The sequence below is a fragment of the Atta cephalotes genome (assembly GCF_000143395.1).
Source record: "Atta cephalotes unplaced genomic scaffold scaffold00068, whole genome shotgun sequence".
NCBI lineage: Eukaryota > Metazoa > Arthropoda > Insecta > Hymenoptera > Formicidae > Atta > Atta cephalotes.
The window spans coordinates 231018-259012 of NW_012130132.1; the positions used below are offsets into that span (position 1 = coordinate 231018).

At 28.2% G+C, this 27995-nt stretch overlaps 1 protein-coding gene across 1 annotated transcript; it reads left to right on the forward strand.

Moving 5' to 3' along the window:
• The first annotated feature begins 15994 nt into the window (after nucleotides 1–15994).
• Nucleotides 15995–27667, forward strand: LOC105623956 (uncharacterized MFS-type transporter C09D4.1). Its single transcript, XM_012205326.1, has 8 exons — nucleotides 15995–16036; nucleotides 18498–18713; nucleotides 19741–19965; nucleotides 25513–25651; nucleotides 26153–26370; nucleotides 26637–26740; nucleotides 27001–27108; nucleotides 27406–27667. The coding sequence occupies exons 1-8, from the start codon at nucleotides 15995–15997 to the stop codon at nucleotides 27665–27667; spliced, it is 1314 nt and encodes a 437-aa protein (XP_012060716.1).
• Nucleotides 27668–27995: the final 328 nt, after the last annotated feature.

Sequence of the window (27995 nt, forward strand, 5' to 3'; positions counted from 1 at the left end):
ACAGTGAACCGTTGGTAGTCGGGGAAACTCAGTATCATGCTGTTATGATGTGATGGTAGGAGCCTCTGTCTTCGTTACATTCTCGTGTCGATGTATTCCTTTCTCTTGCATTCTTTCTCTTTCTCTCTCTGTCTCTCTTTCTTTCTTTCTTTAGTTGATGACCCATGCAAGAGTTGTTGTGATTGATAGAAACTTTCACTGAATTTTGGCGATCGCTAAAATGTTCAATGATACCAGAATTGCAAATTCTTATTTTTCTTCTCATGCGAATATTAACTCATCAATTTTAATGAGAACATGATATATAATATGGAATTATGACACGAATATTTATTCAATTTGCATAATCTCGAGGTGATTAATAATTAGGATAGCCATATTAGATAGTCATATTATTGTAGTTTGCTATTTTTTTATGAGATTTAGTACATACATAAATGTAAATGAGATTTATATTTGTTTCGTTTCATATATTTAAAATCTTTTTATCGTATTAAAGAGAACGAAACCCTTTTTTCTGTTTAAAAATGGTGATAATAACTAACAAATGTAATTATTCATTGAATTGGATTGTACCTGTCGCGTATAAAAGTTACAATTAATAAAAGTGAATAGAACACAAATGATTTATTCTTTTATGGATGTAAAAATTTATATTATTCAAGGTAGATATTTTTAAAATTTTTTCTTATCTTTCTTTTTATATATGCGTTATAAATTAAATTTGGATAATAATATGCTACTAAACACTAAAAATTTTTTTAATCTTTTGAATTTCTAAATAATTTTAGAGAATCTATTATACTATCATATACTCTTTCTCTTTCTTCCTTCCCTGTTTTTCTTTCTCTCCTGACTAACAGAGTTGGTTCATTTTTACAGAATTCATCAATTTTAATGACCAAAATAATAATCTTTCGCTTTGAACGTTTATTTATTTGCATATAAAAGATAAACGATGCATAAGTCTGACGCGCGCTGTGATTACATCACCTATCGTGTAATTCCTCTCATTTCTATAATCATTTCTTATTATATAATAAATGCCTTTTCCGTCTGAGTGAGCATCACTGTATTCATTACTCAATGAATCCTACATCTATGTTATTATAATTGGCTCTCCTTTGATGTTTTGTATAATGATATAATATTCAATTTCTAAGGATAGTTAAAAATAAGGATGCCTGTGTTAAACGTCTTAAATAAGCCGTGTAAGGAAAGAAGAAATCGTGAAGGAAAATTATATTTGCAATTTATAAATACATAAATAAAATGTTATCTTAACTCTATATAAATTTTATTAGACATGTAAATCTGATATCAATTATTTTTAAACACAAAAGATTATATTCTGAAAATATAAAACTGCGTTTTATTATATATTTTTTAGATTTTGAATTCTTTTAATTAAACACTGTTCAATTATGTTAATTTAATTAGTGTCTATCATGTTTTTTTTCTTTACCAAAAAAATGTTTTTTTCCGTGAGAAAATGTGTTGTAAACGTGGGGACATGGGATGTACGATGGAATAGCAATTTACCCATGAGTTATCTTTGTAAGAAAGTACCTTCGTTTACGCGAGTATAATTGAATAAGGATCTAATATCACCTCATTAGAGTAGTTTTGCAAGTATGCAGTAATTATTGAATCGCGCAGAGTCACTGTTCGCACTTACCGTTTCTCTCGCTTTCTCCCACAGAAAATCCTCAGAAAGAAATGTTTCATCGGTCGTTTAGCTTCAGCCCGGTCTCGTAATGAATATCAACGCGAATGTTTCGCGCTATTCTCATTGAATAAAAATAAGGATGAAGAAATGATCTGTTTGGTCTTTCTTCTTTTTCAGTTGAAACTGTCGAATAATTTATCTTCGTTTCTTTCTTGACTTCGTTCTATTTTATATTTTATGAGCGTACATCTTATTTTTTATTTATTTGTCTTACTTTTCACATAAACTTTATTTTTTTTAGATTATTTAATATTATTTTTTTACTTTCGTGCTGTCTTCTTTATAGCGACACATCAAGAAAAGATGTTTGTTGCGTTAAATTATTGATTTTTTTCTAACTTGTAAATTTATTTTTCATCATGTTAGCGATTCTATCACATAATGAATCTTTCATTATAATTGAAAGTTCGCTCTTGAAATAGAAAATAGTTCAGACTTTCAGCTTCAATGCAGAAAATTAATTTCCAGCATTGAATAGCAACTTCATCAGCCTGGTCTAGTGACGTCAAAGTGCATTCAAGTCTCTGTTCCTTACGTTGCCGCTCTTATAACAGAAACAAAGCGAACTTTACGAAGAATTACTTCAAAGTATGTAGAGCAGGAGATCTCAAAAGGCGATATAACGTCAGAAACACTCCAACGATTTACGCTTTCATCCTTGCGGTAGATCACAATGCAACAGCTGATTTCCTTGGAAAATCAGTTTCGAGTAATTGGAAAACTTTGGCAATCAATGCACATCGGAAAGTGCGATTAATTTCTACACGGACGAGAATCGTCCGAGGAGATCCTCGACATCTTCAGAGATATCGCTTCGCGTTCGAGCGAGCGTTCGCACCGGGCGAGACCGACTATCCACGACAGCGAATATCCCGACAATGAAGAGAGCGCCGTTGGTGCGCGCGGATACCTGGGTGTTTGGCGTTCCTGTACGTGTTTCCGGTTCCCCTACGCGCCGTTGCGCCTATTGTTCAACACGGCTCGATACGTACATTGTGCAACGCCCGACGTTTTACCATTGACGTACTCCACGCCCCATGGCCCGCCACGTGCATTCTTAATGACGATCCCTCTTTTCCTTCTCTTCTTCAGTGTGTATCGATATGTCGTCGATATGCGTCTCGTCGCACGCATCACCGCGCTTCCGGTGGTACCGCGATCCTAAACCGGCTCGTCTGTGAGGTCGCGGGACCACGCCGACTATTATTCACGTGATCCGTTCGGGAGCATTGCACGGAACATTCTTACCGGCGTAATCGCGTATGCCGGATTTGCGTCGCGGAAGAAAAAGTCCGCGCGTAGGGTATAAATGCGAAATTAAGGATATAAAAAAGATAAATCATTGAATGGCGAAGCGTTATTATAAAAGCAATCTAAAATTTATGCGGAAAAAGACGATTTTGTTAAATAACTGAAAGTATCTGATAGAGACAAAAAGAACACTACATAACATTCAGTTATTACAGAATTTACATATAGAATTGAGCATAATCATGATTTTTGTAACAACTTCTTGATTCTTGATGAGGGAAAAAGTTTTGATGAAAGATTAATTTCAGAGATTTTTATTAAAAATTAAATTCATACATTGAATTTACAAATGATCGATTGATAGGATTCATTATGATTTAATTACGGAGGAATGATGTTTTTATATTTTAAATTTATCTTATTTATTTATTTATTTTTTCATTTAGTTATATTTTTATATGCTTGTCAATGTTAGTTAACTTCTCATACTTTCGACTCTTATTGTATTCATATCGAATTTATGGCAGATAATCATTAATCTGATTTTAATATAAGTTTATAATGATTTCAAATACTTTTTATCATTTCAGTTTTATTACTTTTTATTATTCAATGATAGTGACAGTAGAATAATATTGAATATACCAAAAATACTTTTGATAACATATTTTTTATTAAATCATTATTAATGAAAAATTTTATACACAGGAAGAATGATTTTGCTAAAAATAAATCAGTAAAAGTTTTTATATTCTTTGCGCATTGCTAATCGCGCTGTACTCTCATTCGCTTTGATTTTTATTGTTTTTTTATTTAAATCTATATCTAATTAAATTTTTAGATACTTCAGCAAACTTCTTTCCACTTAATTAAAATATTAAGTTAGATTTGTGTGCACAGCGGAAATGAAATAATTTGAATCACTGGGATTTTTTGACGAAATTAATTGCTTTAGGAATCATTTGACAGTTATGATCTTAATTCGACCATATATAACTTTTTTTGATGATTTTATAACGATATTATTTTATTCTATGAGAAATGATCTTGTTCCATTTCGATGATCTCCATTATCACTCGCGTGATCTTAAATTATTCAGAATAAAATTTTAATTATGCATTTCTTTTTCCTTTATCAAGAATAATTTAAGAGAAGCACAACCTTATTTTATGCAGCATAGATAACTTGTCCGGCAAGCGCGATTTATTTCAGTCGAGTACACGTGTGTGTTTTTGAACTTTTGAGAGAGAGAGTTCATCAAAGAATAATTTATATCACTTTCCGAAATAACAAGATTTTTCCAGATATAAAAGAATATCGACAAATCTGACAAGACTACAAAAATAGTTTGTATATATACAATACAATCTACGAATCTTTACATGATTTTACAGTATTGCTTCTATTATAAGCATTGATACGCTGAAAGATGAAATCAATTTTTAATTCGGGTCATAGGCAACACAATGCTATCTCGTTACCTTATTATTAGAACTAGCAAGTGATAGGTATCGATCTACTTTGTGAATTAATAAACCTGCCACGATTTTAAATCGGCAAAACAACAAATCTTGCTTTTGTTGCGCCACGAACTATTCCAAGTTTCGAAGCGGTAGTCAGGTGTCAAACTTCAACGTTTATCTTTACCGATATACGATTTACTGATAAAACCATTCACTGAGATTAAAAATATAGATTATGTTTGAAAATCTGCTGTTTCAAACAGAGTAATATTTGTTCTTCTATGTTTTAAATACAGATAACACAATTCATAAATAGACATAAAAAAATAAGCGTGAACACAATTGTGTAATTTATTTGATGCGATCAGATACATAATAACATCGGCGAGATTATCGCAATATATAGGTTTTTCTAGAGAATCATAAAAAGTACTAACTTAGGTATTGATATGATCACGATAAATATAAATTCTATTATTGATAATTCTTTTTTAGAATTTTTAGATTACATCATTGCTCAAAAATGCTTAGTATAAAAATAATTAATATATGAAAGAACTATACGATTTATATTGCACTAAAAAAAATTTGATTTATAGGATTCTCAACTTTCTGAAATGTCGAAAATTAAATAGATATCTAAATTTCTTGACATTTCAGAATTTAAAATAACAGAGTTGATAATACTGATAAAAATTCAAGGATTTTCAAAATTTAATAACTTACATATTCAATATTTATAATTTCCGGCTTCAATGGAATATTTGAGTTTCAGGAAAATTTAATAATCTAAAAGTTTAAGGATGTATACTTTTTTTCTACAAAAGTGATTGGAATTCGAAATTTATATAATACTTTCCACATAAAATTGAATGTTATATATGAAACAGTAATAAATTTATATTTCACAATACAATATAGTTTAAATAAAGTTTTCTCATTTTAATTATTTTAATTATTTTTAACTTAATTATTTTTTAAACTTAATTCTTTTTTTTAAAACATCAACATTTTATTGAAATAATTTTCCAATCCAGGTTCTAAATAACTATCAAAGGTAAAAAATAGCTACCAAAGGTAAAAATAATTACCAAATTTTTTGTTTAACTTTCAAATATAATATAGAAAAATGTCTGTAATTTTTTCATAATTTTTTCATTTTATTAAAAAATTACATGTAATACATCTTTAATAATCTCTAGATTCAACTGTATAGAATTCGAAAGATTAGAGGATTTAAAAATCTATTTCTTCGTGTGTCAGCTTATTTTAGTAACTTATTTTTTTCTCGAGAAAATATTAAGTGCAATATCAAACAAATATGGATAAAAAAATTTCAAGAAATACTTAATATAAAAAAATATTAGGGAATCAATCTTTAAAATATCTTTAACACTTACCTTGATCGAAGGTTGATGTAAAGAAAAATTCCAGAAGCTATTCCGACCGCCAATAAACTCATACTAGACGAGACCATCATTTCTTTTGTTGAATAATTTTCGTTCAACAGCTCGAAAGACGAGAAAGTGATCTTCAATAAAAACGCAATAAAAAAAACTTTTTCCTCGGACGAGTTTCTCTCTTCGCGCAAGAATGATAATCTTTTTAACGACGAAGTATTTTGATGCGACTGGAAATACGCACTTTAATGGACTATTACTCGCGCTTTTTGCGATATGATATGATATTACGTATGTCGATATATAATCGATACAATCATCCGACATAGCGTGGGGTATACAGAATCATTTTAAAGCGATTAGCATTGTCGCACAAACAAGAATGTGTCCAGGAGGACACATATTATTATTTCACTTGAATTGAAATTTATGCAGAAGTGTTCTCTGGAAGTACGCTTTGTAATGTTCGCAATTTCTGTCAAATATTAAATGTAACTCTTGTATTTAATTTAATTTTTTCCTTAACTGAATTTCTCTTAAACTGAATTTGACATAACGGTTTTCCAATAAATATTCACATATTTTCCAGTAAAGGTATTTCTCTAAATATTCGAATCAGTACGATTATAATTAGTAAATTTTATCTTTCTTTAAAATCTTCATAAATTTCTTCAAATAATCAAAATTCGGCGCTTATATTGGATTGAGGATATTTGATCTTCGTTTGTAAGAAATAATTCGAACCGCAAATAATTACTCTAATTTAATTTTCAATTAATTTGAAGTGAGAATAATAATATCGCTTTTATCTTTAGATTGTAACAATCTATGGATGATCGTATTATATAATTTCATTCATATATTCATGCGAAATCTTTTAATTAATATTTAATTAAAATGCATAAGATTTTTTGTCTTTTTTTAAATAATTCACAAAAAATATATTAACTAAAATATATTATATTTAATTATAAATATAATTAATCCGTATTATATTTAATATGGATATTTATTCCATAAAATTAGAAAGTTAAAAATTCTTTGAAATTACAACTATATATTCCGTAGAATTTATATGTAAAAATATTTAAATTTAATAAATCTAAATTATTTACATATTATCTAATATATTTAAATAATCTAAATTATTATTATATATTTATTATTATTATATATTTAATTTTTAGAAGATATTTTTTGAATAGTAAAAGCACGGATAAAACTAAATGCAGAAAACATTTCTATTCTCGATAATTAAGTGTATACGCTTATTTTTAATGATTATTCACATATGTGTTTAGTTTTTATCGATTTCCCGTGACCTTTGATACTGAATAGCACTCGTTAAAAATATCCCCTTCCGATATCAATATGAGTTGAGTTCAAGAATCCATAGTGATTGATGAAAAATTACAAAATTAAAATATTTCATAAATTTTAAAAATTCAATTTTCATAATTTATTATTATTTGATATTATTATTTGATATTTATTCGATATAAATGTTCTATAAATTTTATTGACAATTATAAATATTTAATGCTTTACAATTAGCAAAGAAATCAATAAAATCTTCTAAATTATAACTGTAACTATATTCTTATTATAACTATGTGTAGAAAGAATGATTTTGCTAAAATATTAAAAAATTTAGCAGGATATACATCTGCAAATTAATTTTATTTGCATATACGCATTTAAAAATAATTTTGTTAGATCACCAAGTAGTAATTACAATATATAAACTGCTCACACAAACTGGTTATAAAATGTCAAAACTTGTTATAGTAGTACTCATCATGCTTAAGTTCTGTATTTATTTTGATGATGTAATACAATAAAATAATTTTATTTTATTAGATCATCAAAATAAATACATAATTTAAGCATGATGAGTATAGATGATATTTAAGATATAGATGCTATAAAAAGTTTTGACATTTTATAATTAGTTTATGTGAACATAATATAATTATTACTTGGTGATCCAACAAAATTATTTTGCTGAAGTATCTTCTTCAACAAAACTGTGTAATAAAATTTGATATTTTTTAAATTACTTTTTTTATATCAAGTGTAGTCACGTTTTTTATGCACATGTAAAATGTATCGTAGAATTAACATTTAGTATTCTTATTCCGTCATGCAGAAGAATCTAATAAAATCATTCTTGAAAAATAGATATTCATTCGATTTTACATACAACATAAACTCGTAATCTCGTTTCTTTTTTTTATTTTTAAAACTTCATATCTCTCAATTTATGTCGTACTTCGCACTTCCACTTTATCTACGCGAGTTCTTTCACGTGCGATTTATCTCTCCCACGAAGCAAACGCAAGAGCGTTCTCTATTTCAAAGACACATACGAAAGCCGCTCTCTTCTCCACACGAAAAATTTCATAAGAGTTGCATTCGCGGATCGGCCCTATCTGTTTCGTGCTCGCGATAAGGCACAACTGAAACTAAGTTCCTTATAGTCTCGTGAATAGTTTCACCATGAGTTGGGAGAATTCGTTTTTCTCGACTCACACAATGCGCAACAATTGTTAACAATTGTTTCTTCGTGACGCGGGAAGCACGTGAGTTTCACTGACGCGTTTCCATTTATCGAGGTGCCTAGGCGTCGTCATTTCGAGATCTTAAACATTTTTATTGACATTGTGATTTTCAGTTCGTTAACAGGCAAAAACTCATGTTTGTACATGTATATGTCTTCTTGTAAGATAATAAGAAGGAAAAGTATAAGAAATTATAAAAATAGATGCTTATATTTTCAATTTTATTATTTCAATCTAATGTATTTAAAATAATGTCTTGATTAATTGTCTTGTAGTAGTAGTAGTAATGTCTTGTTAATTAGTGCATGTGAAATATATCAAATTCTTATTACTAGACTCAGTGGAATGTTGAATATCTACGAAAAAAATAGTTTTGCTGAAGTATTTAAATTTTAAGTAGATACAAGTTTAAAAATAATTTTTGGATCATTAAAATATTAAATAATTATGCAGAAAACTGAAGCATTATGAGCAATGTTGCAAAAAAATTTGAGCAACTAATTTGAGCGTTCTACAGAATTATTTTGACAGTTCAACAAAATTATTTTCAAATCTGTAGCTATCTATAGCTAAATTTTTAGACTTCAGCAAAATCATTCTTTCCGTGTAAACTATGGAACTCATTAATAAATTAAATATACAAATAAATATAAATAAATTGAGCATATTAGAAGATATTTTTGTACTTCAATACGCTCTATTATACTTTAAGTAAATGTAAATTCTTAAAAAGCTTTTATAATATTTACAGCTATCGTATGCTTAACTGAAAAAGATATGACTTTCAAGGAAATGCTTATCAATACGGTACTTCATTAAAAAATTATTTTTCTTTGTCAAACTTTTAATTATTTTTGCTAAGACACGTAATATTTTTTAAGATAATGTTGATGTAATGTTATTTTCTTATTAAACTGGTATTTAATGGTGTGTTGTTAATTTAAAGTAATTATAGATATGGAATAAGGAATTTCTTCTTGACTTCTAAAATTATTATCGTTAAAATTATATCTTTAATATATCTTCGTCTAAATGTTATTTAATATTATTAGAAGATAAATGCAATTCGTCGTATCTGTGAATGTAAATGCATGCGAATGTATAGATTCGTTTGCTAATGATAGATCGCTACAATATACAATATATCTTTACTTTTCTCTCTATTTGTGTATACGCGATATTTATATTATATTGTAGATTGAGTTGCTGAAATATAAAATGATATTCTTGCTTTATTATTAACATAAAAAAAAATATCATATCATCATATATATAGCAGATCGTTCGTACATATAACAAGCTAACATATAACAAGATACAAATTCACGTGATAATAGCATGTTATCTAGGTTGATAATTTGATATACATATTGTTAATTGTTTATACCACATGCAATATTTCTTGATACAATCGCTTCTTCGTAAATAATTTTTTATTTTGCTCGTAATTAATTTATTACTTTAATGTAATTTACATATATGTGTACTTTTCTATCTAAGTAATACTAATTAACAATTATAATACTTTTCCTCTCTTTTAATTAAATGATTAATTATGTGAATTTTCAAATGTAGTACATTTGACAAAAACATACATTTTAATCTTGAAAGAATTTGTTAATAAATAAATTATAACAATTACATAATTATAAATAAAATTTACGTGTCGCAGACAGTTCGTTCATTATCAGTTTCTAATCACTTATTAGAATCAACAGAATTAAAGCAGCTTAACACTGCAGTTTTACAAATAGATCCTTTACAGAAAAAATAGAAATGGGAGAAAGAGGTAATTACACATTCGCTTTGCATGTTTGGTTTTTTAAAAATAATGTCTTCTTCGAATGTATGCATTATTATTATTTGCGACAATAAATTATCATGACCTTACCATTCTCATATGAAATGATATCCCTAATTGCCAGTTTTATTAGTTTATCATGGTATAATAAGATAAGGTGAAACATTGCGCATAATGGCGATAACACTGAGAACAATCAATCAAATTTGGGTTCAAATTACTATACTTTTCTGCGTGTAATACAAACAGTATTGAAGCCAATCAAATTTTAGTCCAAATTCTTCTAAATTCGCACATCCGCGGTAACGTTTCATCTTAGGTCTATTTGCATTGCTTGAGAAAAAAATCCCCAAAAATATTCGAATTAAAATAAGATAGATATAAATTGGGTGTTGAAAAGAGAGAAAGCGAAGATGCAGAGTGTAAAAAATGCAAGCAACGTGAATAGACTTCTTATCTTATTACACCATGAGTTTATTTAACTGTCGTCTGAAGAGCTTCATTTAGTATTCCGCGTTTAACGCACTGGAACGTGACTCTGCCTCGCCGCTCTTATTGTGCACGCTACGTCGAAACGAAGAGAGAGAAAATCACCTTCTTTATTCGTAGCGATTGTTTTTCGCTTGCATATCGAATTATTTTTGCTGATCGAAAAGAACGATACTCGAAGGTTGATGAACGTCTGACGGTTATCGCCCATCGGAATTGGCAGTGGATTAGAATTAGTTTATTTGACGCTTTTTCAATTGACGATTGTGTTTTTATCTTCCTAATTAGTTAAAAGTACTTGCGTTTTGAGTGAATTTTCGAGTGCTTATAATAATGAAAGTTAAAAGGGCAACAGAATCGAGCTTCAATGGCGACGACCCATCTTCCCTGATCGGTTTTCTACCGAAGGTAAAATTAAAATTTGGATGAAACTGATACAGCTTGATGCTAAGTTCAATATCTGATAGTACAGAAAACTAAATCTCCCAGTTCTACTTTCTAATTTATTAGAAGAGATACAATTAAGATCATAATGCGACGTGGAAACACATTAAATAAATTAATCGCGCCACATGATGAATATAAGACAACTGAGAATTAATTTCATGTAGAACTCATTCTGAGAATACAATTATAACGATTTCACTTCCAGCAATAAAAAATACTTGTCTTTCTGCATTCATATATAAGTATATTCGCGAATAAAGTATTGTTATAAAACAAGGCCTCTCTTTAGCCGTGAAACTTGAAATGAGTCATAGCATTTCGAGCAATATCAAATACATACGTATGTTATCTCGTGCAGTTGCGTGCAACTGATAAGACAACAGTTTACTCACAGTGTCTTTTGGTTACTATTATAGCTATCGTATTTTACTGGTATTCCAAAAAATGAGTAAATGCTGAATTTTTTTATCTGCGTGTAATTGTTGGATATCGCAGTTACTTAAAAGAAAAACTTTCGTCATATTAATTACGCAATCGTTTAATATTTACGATATATAAATAAAATATCAAATAACCACTTGCAAATTTCATTTAAATATTTTGCTTAATATACACTTAATTAAATCAATTTTAATAAACTAACATAACTTCAACATAAAATTTAATTATAATAATTAAATATTAATATTGAAATTAATGTGCATGATGTCGGGTTATCAATTGCAACTTCACCTTTTATTTGCTTCATTATTTTATCTATTTCCTGTAATTATTTAATTACACTTTAGTTTGTTAAGTAAGTCAACAAGAAGTTTTTTTGATGCAGTCTGTTAAGGCTAGTTGACTTTGAAACATTGTTAGTAAACTTTATAAGCATAGAACCGTACTCCGTACGTATTGGAAAGAAATCAGGTCATTAGGTCAGAAGATAAGGTGAGAGATTAGGAATTTATATGCGCATTTCTGTGAACACATCCTTTTCGCTGTTTATCTGCGTATAAAATTCTCATCCTTAGAATTTTCGTCTATGGAATTTTGCTTACCTAAATATGCGGTAGTAAGTTGTAAGGCAGATTGCCTTTTTCGACAGAAAATTTTATATTATAAAGTTTATTTCGAGTCTGTTCACTGTATTGTATCGACAAAATTTGCTATTTGTTTTTGTTGTATTCAATGATCCGTTAGACATTACAGGATTGTGCAAATGCAGCTGCTGCATAAAAAGTTCATTGCCAGGCGATGATTAATACAAAGCACTTATTATCTTTTCAGATAAACCTCTACTTTGTATAAATTGTGTTTGTGTTTTGTGTATATTAAATTTATATAAAAACAAATGCATTAAAACCATTAAACATATGAATTATTTCCATAAATGTTAATCTCGCATATCTCAAATGTTTCATCGGGATTTACACGGAAAAGATATTTTACTGATATATCTAAAAATATAGCATGGAAACAATGATTTTGAACTATCTAAAGATTTATATAGTTAAAAATCTGAAAATAATTTTGTTAAACTATTCAAATAATTACGTAAATCATTACGTCTTTCAAGCATTTCGAGCAATTCTACAAAAAGTTTTGACATGTTAGCAAAATAGCAACTAGTTTGAATGTCATTATTTTAATGATCCAACAAAATTATTTTGCAAATTTGCATCTAGCTAAATTTTTTAATACTTTTGTAAAATCATTTTTTCCATAGATACAGAACTGAAAATAATTTTATTGGACCATTAAAATAATTATGTAGATATCTTAAGCATTATGACAATATATCATGCAAAAAGTTTTGATATTCTAGCAATCAATTTGAGTATCCTACATAAATATTTTAATGATCCAATAAAATTATTTTTAGATATATAAATCTATATAAATTTTTAGATACTTTAGCAAAAATCATGCATTTTTTTTTATGTAGATACATATCTGAAAATAGCTGAAATAATAACTGAAATAATTGAAATAATACGTACGTAATATTTCAAACATTATGAGTAATTCTGCAAAAATTGTAGATATCTAGAAATTTTTGAATGTCCTACATAATTATTTTGATAGTCCAAAGAAATTTTCGAATCTATATCTAACAAAATTTTTAGATTCTTTAGAAAAACAATTCTTTCCTTGTAGAAACAGATCTATAAATAACTTTGTTGCATCATTAAAATAATTACGTAGATATTCTCATTATGAGTAATTCTGCAAAAAGTTTCGACATTCTAGCAACCTTTAAACGTCCTATATAATTATTTTTATCGTCCAAATAAAATTATTTTCAAATCTAGTTAAACTTTTAGAGTCAGCAAAAGCGTTCTTTTCATATAGGAAAACTTACGATTTAGCGTTCACAAATCAGACACAAGAAAAAGACGAAGGTTTCATCGATCTTAATTCTAACTTTTAGTTAACGCGTTACTTCTCAAAATTGCATTGCTACTAAATCAACACATGACAAATTGCAAAATCCTGGCTTGATGCCACACTTCGCGCAGTCTCAAGAGATATTTGCCGAGCGTTTCTCCACATCTCTGATGGCAATGGCAACGGTCGTCGTCTGTGATTCCGTCGGATACCCGTGAACGACTAGTATTGCGACGGCGCATTCGTCAACTGATACCGTCATTGATGGGCGCGCGCGTTATGTCCGCGTGCAACAGACAACGTGTAGCTCGTCTGTGCGCGCAAATATTTTCACGTGCGTGACTATGCGATGTGGGCGGCGGGGGACGATGGACAAGGGACGTTTGTGGAAGGCCAGAATCGGTTAGATGCTCTCGCAACTCCCGCGATACACTTAGTCCACGTTCGGCGTATCACGAAAGCGTTCCGCATTTTATCATTCACGCTATCGGGATCAACGCGTTACCGGCAACAACGAGGTGTGACGCATTGATGTAATCTGACCGTCTTTTACAGAAAATCATCGTAAAGTCGGACGCGTCATAGAAAATTCACGATGTGTGATGCGATAAAGATACGATCGTGAGTTGGCGGGACCATCATTTGTTCTGGTAAAGTAATCGAATCACTTGACTTTGATTTATGTTTGAATTTTGATTTATGTTCAAAGTAATGAGATAAACGTTTAGTAATAATGATTTTATTAAGATAAACATATTTTAGCTTTATACAGATTTGAAACTTTATTGGAACATCAAAATAATTATGTAGGATAATCAAACTGATTGCGAGAAGATCGACATTTTTTGCGGCATTGGTCATCATATTTGAGATTTCTACGTAATTATTTTCTGTTTTAATTTAAAAGCTTAGCTAGATCTGTAACTAAACTTTTAAATACTTCAGCAAAATAATTCCAATTAATATAACACTTTTTTTTAGTATGTGTAAGGCCAGAATCAGAAATTGAAGATTGAAAGATTGAAATTTGACAATCAAAACAATAGAAATTAAAATTCCTTTGTTTTCTCTCTCACTGGTCAAATTTCAATTTTTAATCTCAATCTTCAATGCGTAGTCTGATTGCGCCTAACTAATTTCATTTCGCTCTTCCATTTGTTCGTTCCCTTTTTTGTGATTTTAATCATTCTTTAATAATGTTTAATTATAATAATCATTAGAAGAAATTAATCATTAGAAGAATTAATATTTACTCACACATATAATATAACAGTGTAATAAAATATTTCATATTTAATAATTGCATTATTATCTAATATAATTAATATTGTTTTATGCGATAAATATTAATATTTTCAGATTAGTAAAGATATTAAATTATGCTGCTGCATATCTGAAAATTATAAGATATTTTAAAATTATTACACTATATCTTTAATTTTTTTATAATGCTATTTTAATATAAAGATATATATATATATATATATATAAAACTTATTTTAATATTTATAAATAACATTTAGATAAATATTATTTAATTGAAAAAGTATTTTAAGGGCGAAAAAGTTAGATTTCAAATAAAAAAGTTATTCTCTATTCGAATCCTATCTTCGAAGTGTTTTAACTCTAATTAATTGCTGATATTTTTCCTCAATTCATAGTTTTTATTATAACTCGAATATAATTTGTTCCGATTGCTCGACATATTCGCAAAATTGTTAATTTTATACTGTAATTCTTATTTAGAATATCAGCGTAAGATATAAAATCAAAATTTAAAATAATATTAATTTGTGTGAAATCAAAGGTGCTCAGACAAATGTTTAATGATTCAATTCGATTTTTAATGTTGATATATTTGGTATAGTTGATATATTTGGTATAATTATTGTTTCACTGTCTCGATTACCTCATTCGAATTTCGATGTTATAAATGCGCGTCTAATTAACATACAAAGACTCACCCATACAAATGCCCACACATCTCGCAGCTGCGTTCCTGTGAAATGATTATGACATCGAAATAGCTTATTTCAAATTATTAAGTCCTAATTATCAATACTGCAATCCGCCGTAACTTATACGGCAAAGTTCTCGCGAATTCACAATGGAATACGCAAATAGATAAATTCATGTAATTTCGTAACGACGCTTTCATAAAGTAATAGACATAATACAATTTACAACACTCTTCCATCTAAATATCGACATTATTTCGCGCTTGACATTTTAAATGCTTTTAATTTTAACACTTTAATTTTTTTTTCATCGAGAGGTAGAAGATGAAAGAAGTGAAACGACGTTTGTTTGAATTTTAGGAACTAAAGCGGCTTCAATAAAGGAAGGACTGCCTTGATTTATCTCTCGATGATACTTCTGTTAAATTTAATCACTCTTATTACTACTACTCGATATTAATGATCGAAGCTCGGCACGAAAATTTGACGAAAATTGTAAAAGGATACCGTTATTACTTAAAATGAGTGGGTCTTCCGGTGATTGCAACGTGCAACCGACGCAGGTGAATAATTTTATCGTCGAATGAACAAGAATCACAAATGATTGCGAAAAAAAACAGAGTAACAGATATCGAGGAAATAATCTTTGCTTTGAATTGACGCGGTATTTTTAGCGATTTTATCATTTAAAAATGTACATGTATCTTTTTAATCAAATGAAAAAGTTATAAAAAAAATTATAAATTTTTCTATATTGTATTTATGAAAGTTGTTTGGCGATGATTTAAAATCTGAATTAAACGTTATTTCAATAAGAAATATAGACACGTTTTTTTTAAAAATAATTAAAATGAGAAAATTTTTAGACAAACAAAACAACAATGAGCATATAGAAGTCAAGTGCAGAAAATGATTCCCTATAATTTTATTACTAATAAATAGATCTTATTAATTTTTAATGATAGCGAACAATTTTCTGCGCAACAATTTCCGCACTTGACTTCTACACGCCTTGTTGCTTTGTTTGTTTGAATTATTACAAGTTTGAATTATTAGAGGTCCGTTTCTTAAATTGAGAAAATTTTTATTTAAAAATTACGCAAAAATCAACTACAAATAGTTTGAGGCAAAATTTTTAAAATACGTATTGAATAGTGTACCGAATAATATAAAAATATTTAAAAATTATGTTGAATGAACTGAATGGTATAAAAATAAATTATTAATAAAATTTTTTTCCATTATTTTGAAAAAAAATTTTAAAAATTATCAGTTCATAAAGTCTATATCCTATCATCTATTAGTTGGATGTCCTTCATGTAGCATGTACAAAAAAAAAATTAATCGAAAATTTTATCGCAATTATAAAATTTTTATTGAAAAATAAATTTTTTTTAGTATGCTTATATTAATACAAGTAATTTAATACAAGTAATTTTAATTTCTCACAACAAATAGCTTCAAGATGTATAAGAAGGAATAAAGAGTAATGAGAGATTGTAATATTTTACTTTATTATTAGGAATGTTTTTCAAAAACATTCTGCGCTAATTAAACCTTTGTTACAAAACTTATTCGTAACTGCAGTTTGTATTATTTTTTTTTGTCCTGTCATTCCAGAATCATTGAAAGAATTTGCTGTTATTTTCCTGCAGTTTTCAAGATATTTTTCCATCAAAACATTTTGTTAAAGCTGCGATCACAAAAGCTGTTTGTGAATACAATAAGAATACAGGAAATAATAGCAAAGTATTTTAATGATTCTGGAATGACAATAAATGCGACATAGAGAAAAATAATTCAAACTGCATTTACAAAAAGAACAAGCTTTATGTCAAGAAGAAGACCTAGTACAGAAAATTTTTGAAAGAAATTCTTAATACAATAATAAAATAAAATATTACAATCACTCAATATTCGTGTCTCATTTCGTGTCTTTTTATATGCATTCTGAAACTATTTTCTCGTTAAAAATTACAAATATAATATCTTGTGTTAAATATAAGCATATTTAACATTAACACACAGAAAAAAATTGAAAATTTATTTTTCAAGGAAACATTATAACTGCGACAAAATTTTATTCTTTTCATTAATTTTTTTCTACATGCTATATGAGAGATATTCAACAAATAAAAATACGGATTTTACAATCCGATTATTTTCTAAAATTTTTTTTTCAAAATGAAACAAATTTTATTAATAATTTATTTCTACACTCTTTAATTCAGCACTGAAAATGACATTAAAATACATATTTTTAAAATTTTGTTTAATTTTTGCGTGAATCTTCTTTCTTTAAGTTATTATTATTATTAAATTATTATCTGAAATAATAAGGATAAAATGAGAAAATTTTTATTTAAATTATAAAATCGTATTGTTAAGTATAAATATTTATCTTATTGAACTATATGAATTTCAATATACATATATATATAAAATATATATATATATATATATATATATATATAATAAAAATATATATATAAAGTATAAAAATGAATATTTTATATACATATACATAAAATATTAATTTTTTACAGAAAAAAGTGACTGGAATTAAAAATAAATTTCCAATTCCAATCACTTTTTATAGAGAGTCCATACACACCTGATACATCCTTAAATTCTAGATTATTAAAGTATCGATGCATGGCTATATCTCCCTAATATATTACCTTGAGAATTGATATTTTAAAAAGTTAATGGACTTTTATCCCAGAGAGATAATGTCATAAAAATTATAGTAGTAGAGAATTAAAGTCAATATGTGATTTCTACTTTATGTGAAACTATATTAAAGAACTCTTTGATGTCACTTTTAGCATACTAATAGCATATATTAATCCAATATGCTGTACGTAATTTAGCGTATATTAATTCAATATGTATGTAATTTAGTGTCTTTCAATGTACATATATAATATAGAATGAGAGGTCAAAAACATTTAAATTATACGATACTTAGACATTTGGTGAACGAGAAGCTGAAAAATCGAAAATCAATATTTTTGATTGCAGGAGATCAAGGTGTATAAGAAGCGATGGCTGATCCTCACACTCTTTGTGGTGTACAGTGCTAGCAACGCTATGCAATGGATTGAATATAGTATTATTACGAACATTGTAGTGAAATATTATAACGTCTTGGATTATGTAGTGGACATGACGAGCATGATATATATGATAACGTATATACCATTGATATTTCCTGCCAGTTATCTGCTTGATAATTTCGTAAGTAATAATTACGTTAACGATAGGATAAAATGAAGAAAATCCGAAAAACCCATATATTCTCTTAAAGTCCGAGAAAAACTTTACTCGAAATATATAATATATGTAACATACTATAGTATATAATCTTCCTTGGAGAGGACGTTTTGGAATGTATTCTTAATTATGATTTTTTCTCATATTCAATTTTTGAGAGTATCAGAAAGCGGCAGTCAGCTTCGAAAAAATTGGATCTCTTAATTTTCGTTTGAGTGATAAATCACAATTAAAGATTGCATGGTTTATATTAAGAATGTTATGCATCTTATGCCACTGATATAAATGTATCCTATTAATAATAGTAATAATAGATAAGATAGTTTTTACCATCAATTTCTGTTTATTGTTTAATATTTGCCTAGACATAAAGTCCCCAAAATCGGAACATAAGATATTTATTTGAACCGGAGTAATCATCTAATTTTTTACGGAAACAATCTCGTGGAATATTTTATACTTTAATTAAAATCACTATTATTAACAATGTATTGTATATTATTTATTGTTTTGTAAATTATTAGTATTTGAGAACATTATGGATTTAATCACAATTTTTTTAATCACAATTCTGAAAAAAGTAAAATAAAAATAAAAGTAAAATAAAAAAGTAAAATAAAAATAAAAAAATATTTACCGAAGTAAACTGCATGTTAAATAATTTATTATAATGATACACAATTTTCTAAAAAATAAAAATTTAACTAATAACGCTTTTTTATTGCGTGTTTTCAATGAAATTGTTATTAAAAAAGAAAAATTATGAATAAAAATTATGAATATTAAACAATATTCATAAAAAAGATTTTTTATAGATTTTTTTTTATAAGAATTTATATTTTTTGCTAGAGTAAAAATGTTCTCAGGTTAAGAATATCTTTGTGAAAACTTTTTAAAAGACGTCTTATGATTCGATTTTAACCTTTGTGTTATTTGAATGTGTAATACTGCTCATTAAATTGAATATATGGAAGAACGTACGGAATTTTAGGGTCTCAGATGGACGGTGATTATCGGAGCGCTTGGGACTGCCATAGGTTCCTGGTTAAAAGTATTTAGCGTAGCCCCCGATCGCTTTTGGATTACATTTTGCGGCCAAACTGTAGTAGCAATTAGCCAAACTTGTATTTTGTCCATTCCTGCTCGGTTGGCCGCGGTATGGTTTGGAGACAATGAAGTCAGTCGAGCTTGTGGCATTGGTGTCTTCGGCAACCAGGTAATCAAATATCTTTGTATATCATTAATTTTATTACAATATATCTAGGATAGAATTTATATTCATATTCGAAGAGAAAGCTTGAGAATTTCAATCTGATGTTTCATTCTCAAATTAAGTTCTTTTGTTAGATCTAGTAGATATTTCTCGAATAAATTAAATCGAAATGTAAGCAACGTGAAACATTAATTATATGTTGATTATTATTAATTGTATTTTCTATTTTTTTGAATAATATAAGAATTTAATTTTTCACCGGTATATATTGAGGGAAAAATATTTGATTGTGATTACATAATTGCATGGTAAAGTAATTATAGTTAGGAACTCCAATTTTATAATTATTATTGTTATGATATAAAGACCCTAATAATAAAGTTCAGGCATGAGCGATTTTATCAAAATTCTATGAGAAAACTTATATGTACTTTCTCTTTATATATACTATCTCACTCTAACTTATACTATCTCGTAAAACTATTTCGTAATCTTAATTAAAGTTATAAATTGAGACAGTATAAGTTAAAATGAGATAATATATATATATATATGTAAGAAAGAAGTATATATTTTTCTCTCGTAGAGTTTTCACAAAATCGTTCAGAATTTGTTATAGAGTTTCTGTTATAAAACTTAGTTAGTAATAACTAATAATAATATGTTATAATAGAAATTAGATCGATGAAAATGAATTGAAGAAAAATGATCCTATTTTCGAATTTTCTAATCTGTGTGTAGTTTATGAAAATTGAAAATTGTATTTACAAAAATTTGTATATAGAAATATTAATAAGTATCAAGATCCATTTTTCGTCTAAAAATAGGATTATTTATTTTAATTGAATAATCATAGTTCTATCAAAAAATATATTGGCACTGAAAAAAGACTATAAATTGCAATCACTTTTTCTCTCACTGTATGTTTTGAATTTACTATCTGTTATCTTCGTGCAAATATTTTCATAAGGATAATATGTGAAAGAAACAAGCAATAATATATCAACCATCCGCAACGTGGTAAACTTTATGATGCAGGTGAATTATTTAATCCACGTAATAAAATCGCTTTAATTATTCGAAACGTAAGATAACGTAATATCGTAATTCGATAACAAGTCAAATTTGATTTTTGACACCCACGATTAATTATTTTATATCTCTTTTCTGGATTACGCGAATATGAAATACTAATAATTCATTATTATATAAAATAAGATTATAATATAATAATTCTATCTCTTGTTATAATATTCAAATTTATTACATATTTGCAACAATTTCCATTTCCATTGAATATATAATTCAATCTGATGATTTCATTTTATATAATTTTGATGAAAAGGTCACAGTGTAAATGTTTAAGAATTTATTGAAAAACTTATTTTTCCATTTAAATTTTTATTGATGTTATTATAATTAAATTTATAATGCTGGCGTGACGACTAAACTCCGACGAGATCTCTGTTTTACTGATTAAATAAATGCGACTTACACACGTATTGTTTATAATACAAACATATTAGGTGTGGGAAAAATTCGTGGCGTTTTTTTTAATGCCATCTAACGGGAAAAACGCCACGAACTTTTTCCCACACCTAGTTTAATTTATGAGACATCGACGTATTATACTCATCAATTACACGCCTATATGTATATATATAGTGACATGTAAACTTAACAGCAATGTTGTATTCAGTATTGGATTGTCAAATGTGTGAGATGGATGAATCGAAGGTAATTCAAAATAATACAGTGGTACTTAGTAAATCAGAAAACGAAATACGATGACGCAAATATGATGTGAGTGTAAGAAAGAAACAAAAATCTGATTCTTTATTTCTCATATTTATGTCATGATATTTTGTTTTTTAATTTACTAAATACGGTTGCAATATTTCAAATCACAATTGGCTCATTTATGCATTGGATGATTACAATATAAACATAAAGTTGTTGCAAAGTTTGTACATTTCTCAATCCGGAAATACTGTAACAAAAAATAATTTTTTTTAATTTTTTTATTTTCAAAATACTGCATTTTTATATACATACAATTAACTTATTTACATATATATTCTTTCTTATTATAATTACAATAACACATTGGATATTATAATATTCCTAAAAACGCATATACTGCAGGATGTCGACGGAATTCGAACTTAAGATCTCTAGGGTGGTAACCTAACTACGCTAATGCTGAGCTATATCTATTTGTCATTCGTCCCGATCATGTGTCACGAGAGACTCGAGAGAGTCTCAAACAATAGTTGCTTTTCATTTACATACAAGTGAAACCGAGTCCTGAAGTGAGCTGAGTATTTCATACTCAGATTAATGACGTCATTACTTACTTTGGTAAAAAATTATTGCATGACAATACAGATTCATCAATCTCACTTTTAAAGTGAGTTCACGAGACTCGGTAAAACACATGGTCTCACGATAATCTAGCTAGCTAGATCATTATGTATCTGATAAAAAATTTGAAAATTATTAGGCACTATTATATTACATTAAAGCCATTTAATTGTAATTTTTTTTTATTTTTCCTGTTTTCGCATAAAATAGACCAGAACCAAATGTACAGCATGTGTATTTCAAGGAAAAGAAATTTTAATTTTGTGAAATCAATACAAAGTATATTTGTAACAAAATGATATTTTTATCAGTAAAACAGGTGACTCCATCCTCTTAATTCTATATAATTCCAATGGAAATATGTCGAAATTTTTTGATCCTCAGAAAGAAGATTTATGCAAACTTGTCTCTTGAGTTGAATACCCGCTATTATTATATAAGGCTCAATTTTTCATGATATGATCCAATGTCGATGTGTGATGGCACTTGTTATTTAAAAAACGTAAGAGGAAGCACTCGACATTGTCATCGCCAACACGTGTCATATGCGTGCGGACAATGAGAATAGATCTCGCATACGGAACAACGGAAGTGACAGTCTGGAGTACTCACTGATCGACGAGTAGGGTGCCTCGAGAGATTTAAATTGCGACGTGATTAGGTGGGAAACCGAGTCAAAGTGGGCACCCACGTTTAATTTCGCTACCTCGACAGACGAACGACCATGTCGTGCATGGAGAGGAGCAGCTGATGGCAGGAAGGGGTGTCAGGGGGGAGAAGCTCACTCTACGTCGCGAGGGATTCAATTACTCCAAGGTGCTATAGACTGCCGCTATCATTTTATCAGTCATCGCGGTCGCACTTTATCGAAGAATCTATCGCGCTTTAATTGCATTAATTTCGTAATATGATGAAACGGATCAATTTAATGCATTTTACAACCGCGACTACGTGTCATATCGCAGGTCTGTAATTGAGAAAAATCCTAGCTGCGAATCTAAAATTCCAGAATCTAAAAGATTAATTTCAGACAAGAGAAAAGATGACCTCATCTCTTCTATCTCTTTTATCTTTAACCTTCCAGAGCTAATCTTCAAAGTCTGTAATACAATTACTGACGCTGGATCTGTGAAACTTATTTAATTTATTATAAGTGAAAATTAGATCGATAAGAATAAATCAATAAGAGAAAGAATTTTATTTTTGGTCGAAACAGATCTTGTGCTTAGTGCTTAATAATATTTATACGCAAATTGACAAATACATATTTTAGTTCTACAAATTACGTGCCAATTCGGTTTGTTAAACTTGAAACATAATCACAAATTGAACCTGGAAATAATATCACAAATGACAATCCTTGTATAAATTCATCATTATTACAATTGACGATTAATGTAATTTGTAATGTTATTTCCAGCTTCATGTTATAATTGCGTTTCAAGTCCAACGAACAGAATCAACGCGCAATATATAGTATTAAAAAATATATTTACAAATTTACTTATGTAAATTAGTTATTACAGTTTATTAATTATACTTATGTATATATGGATATTAATCACCAAAGCTGCTTCTAAAGATAATAATCCGAAAATAAGATGTTTTCTTTTATTTGATTTATTTATGTTAATTAAAAGACACTAATTAATTTCAAGAAATCAAAATAGAATCATATAAAAAAGAATATTCTCTCTTCTGAAACACAAAATATTCTTAATATACTAAATGTATTCTTGATATACTAATCTTATTACAATTTATGCAGTACTAAAATAAAACGATATTAAGATTAGAGATCAATACAATTCCTATCCCCTTCCTCAAATTAAATAAGATTAACCTATTATTTTGAGTTAAACGTAATACACTTATAGCTTTATGAGATACATATAAATTTAAATCTATATATATTCTATAATCTATATATTCTTACGTTTAGAATATATCTTTATTCGATGCTATAATATTGGCGCTGTATAGTACCATATTTGACACAAAACTGGATATTCAAGATTATTTATTAAAAAAAATTTTTCATTTAAGAATAAAATATTCCTCTATTAATAACAAATATGATTGTTTCTACATTGATCTTGTTTTATGATAGATCGAAGAATAATAGCATTGGGTCCGGAAATCTTTTCTATAGGTATACAAACACTAAAGCCGTGTTCTGTTTGAAAGCACATGCTTTAAGTTTCATTCTGTTTTTATCGCTTATACATACAAAAGAAATATGAAATAAAGCTTACAACGTGAGCGTGCAAATTGAACGCAGCCTAAGTTTACTTTAATAACTATTTCAGATTTACAGAACATGTAACATAAAGAATATAATTGATAATCCAATAGATCCATCGTCAATTTCGGAGGGTTAATTTCTAATATACTTCTTAGATGCGTTTTGCAATTATTGGGATGATGAATATAACAAACATGCATTTGTTTTCTTTTATAAATAAATAATATTGGCCTTTTGAAGTGCGTTGCCTCATATTCGGAAATTGCATGTTTTAACAGTTGACAAGGAAAATATTTCACTTCGGTAACGATTTGTAAAGATACATACGAACGCTATTTATTTAACTTCTTCAGCAAGCATACAAGTTCTATTTTCAAGGCAGATATTGTCATGTATACTGTAACTGCGTAAATAAGACAGGGCCGCGTTTATAAAATTTACGCTCAGGGGCTTGTGATCTTCATGTGCTCCAATGTAGCTTCCCATCTTCCCTCAATAAATACAACTCTTTTAATACATTTATTAACTTTACAAATATCAACGATATTAATACAATAAAAAATACAGTTAACAATACCTCGATGATAAATAATGAACTGAAATTTAAGTCAAATTTATATTTTTTTTAGTTAAATTTAACTGCTTTGTTTTAGTTGCGTAGCATTGTAATAAATCAACGATAAATTGAATAGAAGCAATGATGACTTGTAGAAACAATTTAAAAAAATTCAAATTGGATATAATTTGATATTTGAATTTAACATTATAACTTATTCATTTTTTAAAACTATGACGCCCCCGCGATTTAATATCTTAGGCGCTCTAAAAGCCCATTATTGGAGTAAAATCTACGAATTTACACGGCAACATTTCTTTTTGTCCTTTTCCTAAGGCTCAATGACAATTTCTTAGGACGTTCGTCACTTGAATTTCTGTTGCAGCTTGGTATAGCTATCGGTTTCTTATTTCCACCGATGTTAGTGCCGAACAAAGACACCTATGAAATCGAAAGAGGGCTTCAACGTATGTTCTACATCGTCGCGGCTATCACGTCGGTCGTACTAATTCTCATATTAATTTGTATGTGTATATAATTTTCACTCATCGGTTATACAATTTGGCAATAAAATCCCAAAGTTTAAAAAACATAATATGTGACGTATAAATAAAGATAATTTGATTTCCAAATATTTTGATCTCCAAATATTTTTCATTAAAAATTGTAAAATTGGAGACTAAAAGTAAAGAAAAATTATTGAATAGGAATAACTTTTGCAAAATTTTATAAAAAAAAATTATTTCGTGTATTTTATATAATATTTATATTTTATATAATTATTTTGCTTACTTATCATTATTTTATATATATAATTATTATTAGTAATAATAATAATAATAATAATAATAATAATAGTTTGATTACTGTTAGTATCAAAGAAAATATATTTATATACATTTTGTACTTCTTACAAACAAGAATTGATTTTGCTAGTCGAGATTTATTTAATCTCTCGATTTTATCGCCAAGCGGCGATATATTCTTCCATTCTTTCATTCTTAATAAAAATTGATAATTTATAGTCTTCAAGTCGGCACCGCCTTTACCACCTAGTTCCGCTCAAGTTGTGCAAAGAGAAAAATCCGAAAGCAACAAGGACGTGAAGAATTTTTTTAATTCTCTCGCAAGATTGTGTTCGAATCGTGGCTATCTGTTGCTTTTAATCAGTTACGGCATTAACGTCGGTATTTTTTATGCTATAAGCACCCTCCTAAATCGACTCGTCACCAAAGAATATCCTGTAAGTATTTTATTCAATAATTATAAGTACTTTACCCTCTTTTCGATTCGAATCTCACATTTTTCTGCAATTATGAATTCTGTATTACCATAATTGTCAATATACATATATGTCTTCTTATAAAAGTGTATTTTTTTCAAATTTGTATATTTTTCTGTGGAGATTACAGGCTCTGAATAAAATTACGAAATGCTATTTTCAAATAAGTTTCTTGATTATATCTTTGCTTAATGAGAAATAACAGGTAGTGGTTACCTCCTTTTCAGGACAGTGAAGAGGATGCTGGTCGAATCGGCTTAACAATAGTTTGTGCCGGAATGGTTGGCTCTATTGTCTGCGGTATTCTATTAGACAAAACACATAAATTCTGGTGAGCAATGGGATATTTTACAAAATAATCGAATCATGAAATTTTACTCCAATGTTGGCAGAAGTAATTCAATTAACTTTTTCTATCAGCAAATCGAATTGATTTATAATAATTATTATAAACGTTACGTAAAGCTAAGAGAAAAATATTTCATTTATTTGATGTCTTATCAAATTAGATCAGAGCAAATTTATCTTGATTTATTCGATGACAGAGCAAATATGTACAATCGAAAAAATGTAGACAATATTAATTTACAGGTTGACGACGGTAGGAGTATATGTTTGTTCTTTGGTGGGTATGATAATCTTTACTTTCACACTAGACGTGAAGATATACGTTGTCTACATCACAGCTGGCATTCTAGGGTAAAGTCCAGCGACTATTTTCATCATATGATTATTTATAATTTAAAAATATTTTAATTTATTTATAGTTTGCGTATTAAATATCTAATTTGATTTTTTATTAAATGTTTTGCTCTTTGACTGAATTTCGTTGAAAATCTCGTTAAAATTTGTTTCATTTCTCTTCTTTAAAAAATTTCTTCTTCACAAAATTTCTAAAAGCATGTCGAATAATTAAGCGATTTTTACTTCAGACTATTTCGAAATTTTATATTATTTGCGTATTATTTATATTATATCATATAAATATTTTTATAGCTTTTTTATGACCGGATATTTGCCGGTCGGCTTCGAACTCGCTGCAGAACTCACGTTCCCAGAACCCGAAGGAACATCTACAGGTCTACTAAACGCGGTCGTCCAACTGTTCGGTATTGCCTTTACTCCACTCTATCGTTACCTGCTTAGCATTTGGGAAGATTTTTGGGCAAATGTCGCGCTGTGCTGCATTCTTGCAGTTGGCGTTTTGCTTACAACTTTGATACCAAACGATCTGAGACGTCAAAAAGCGAAGGCTTGACAGTTTGAACAGTCACCTAGCCAGATATAATGAGCTACAGTCTTCGAAAAGCTTTTGTAGTTCAAAGGAGTAGTTTTTGTCTCGACAATACTTCTCATAAATCTATTATCTTAGTTCAATTGGGTCTTAACTTATTCCCGAATATATACCGTGTGCCAGAACTCCTGTTTCTCTGAGCCACATATGTATTCATCCGAAAAAGGTATACTTTTTTCGAAATTAAATGGATTAATAGAGGTCCTGAAGGAATAATCAGATAATAAAATAGGCGTTTACCTCATAGAACTTCTAAATTTTTATTGTAATAGAGATAGATTAACACTTAGTG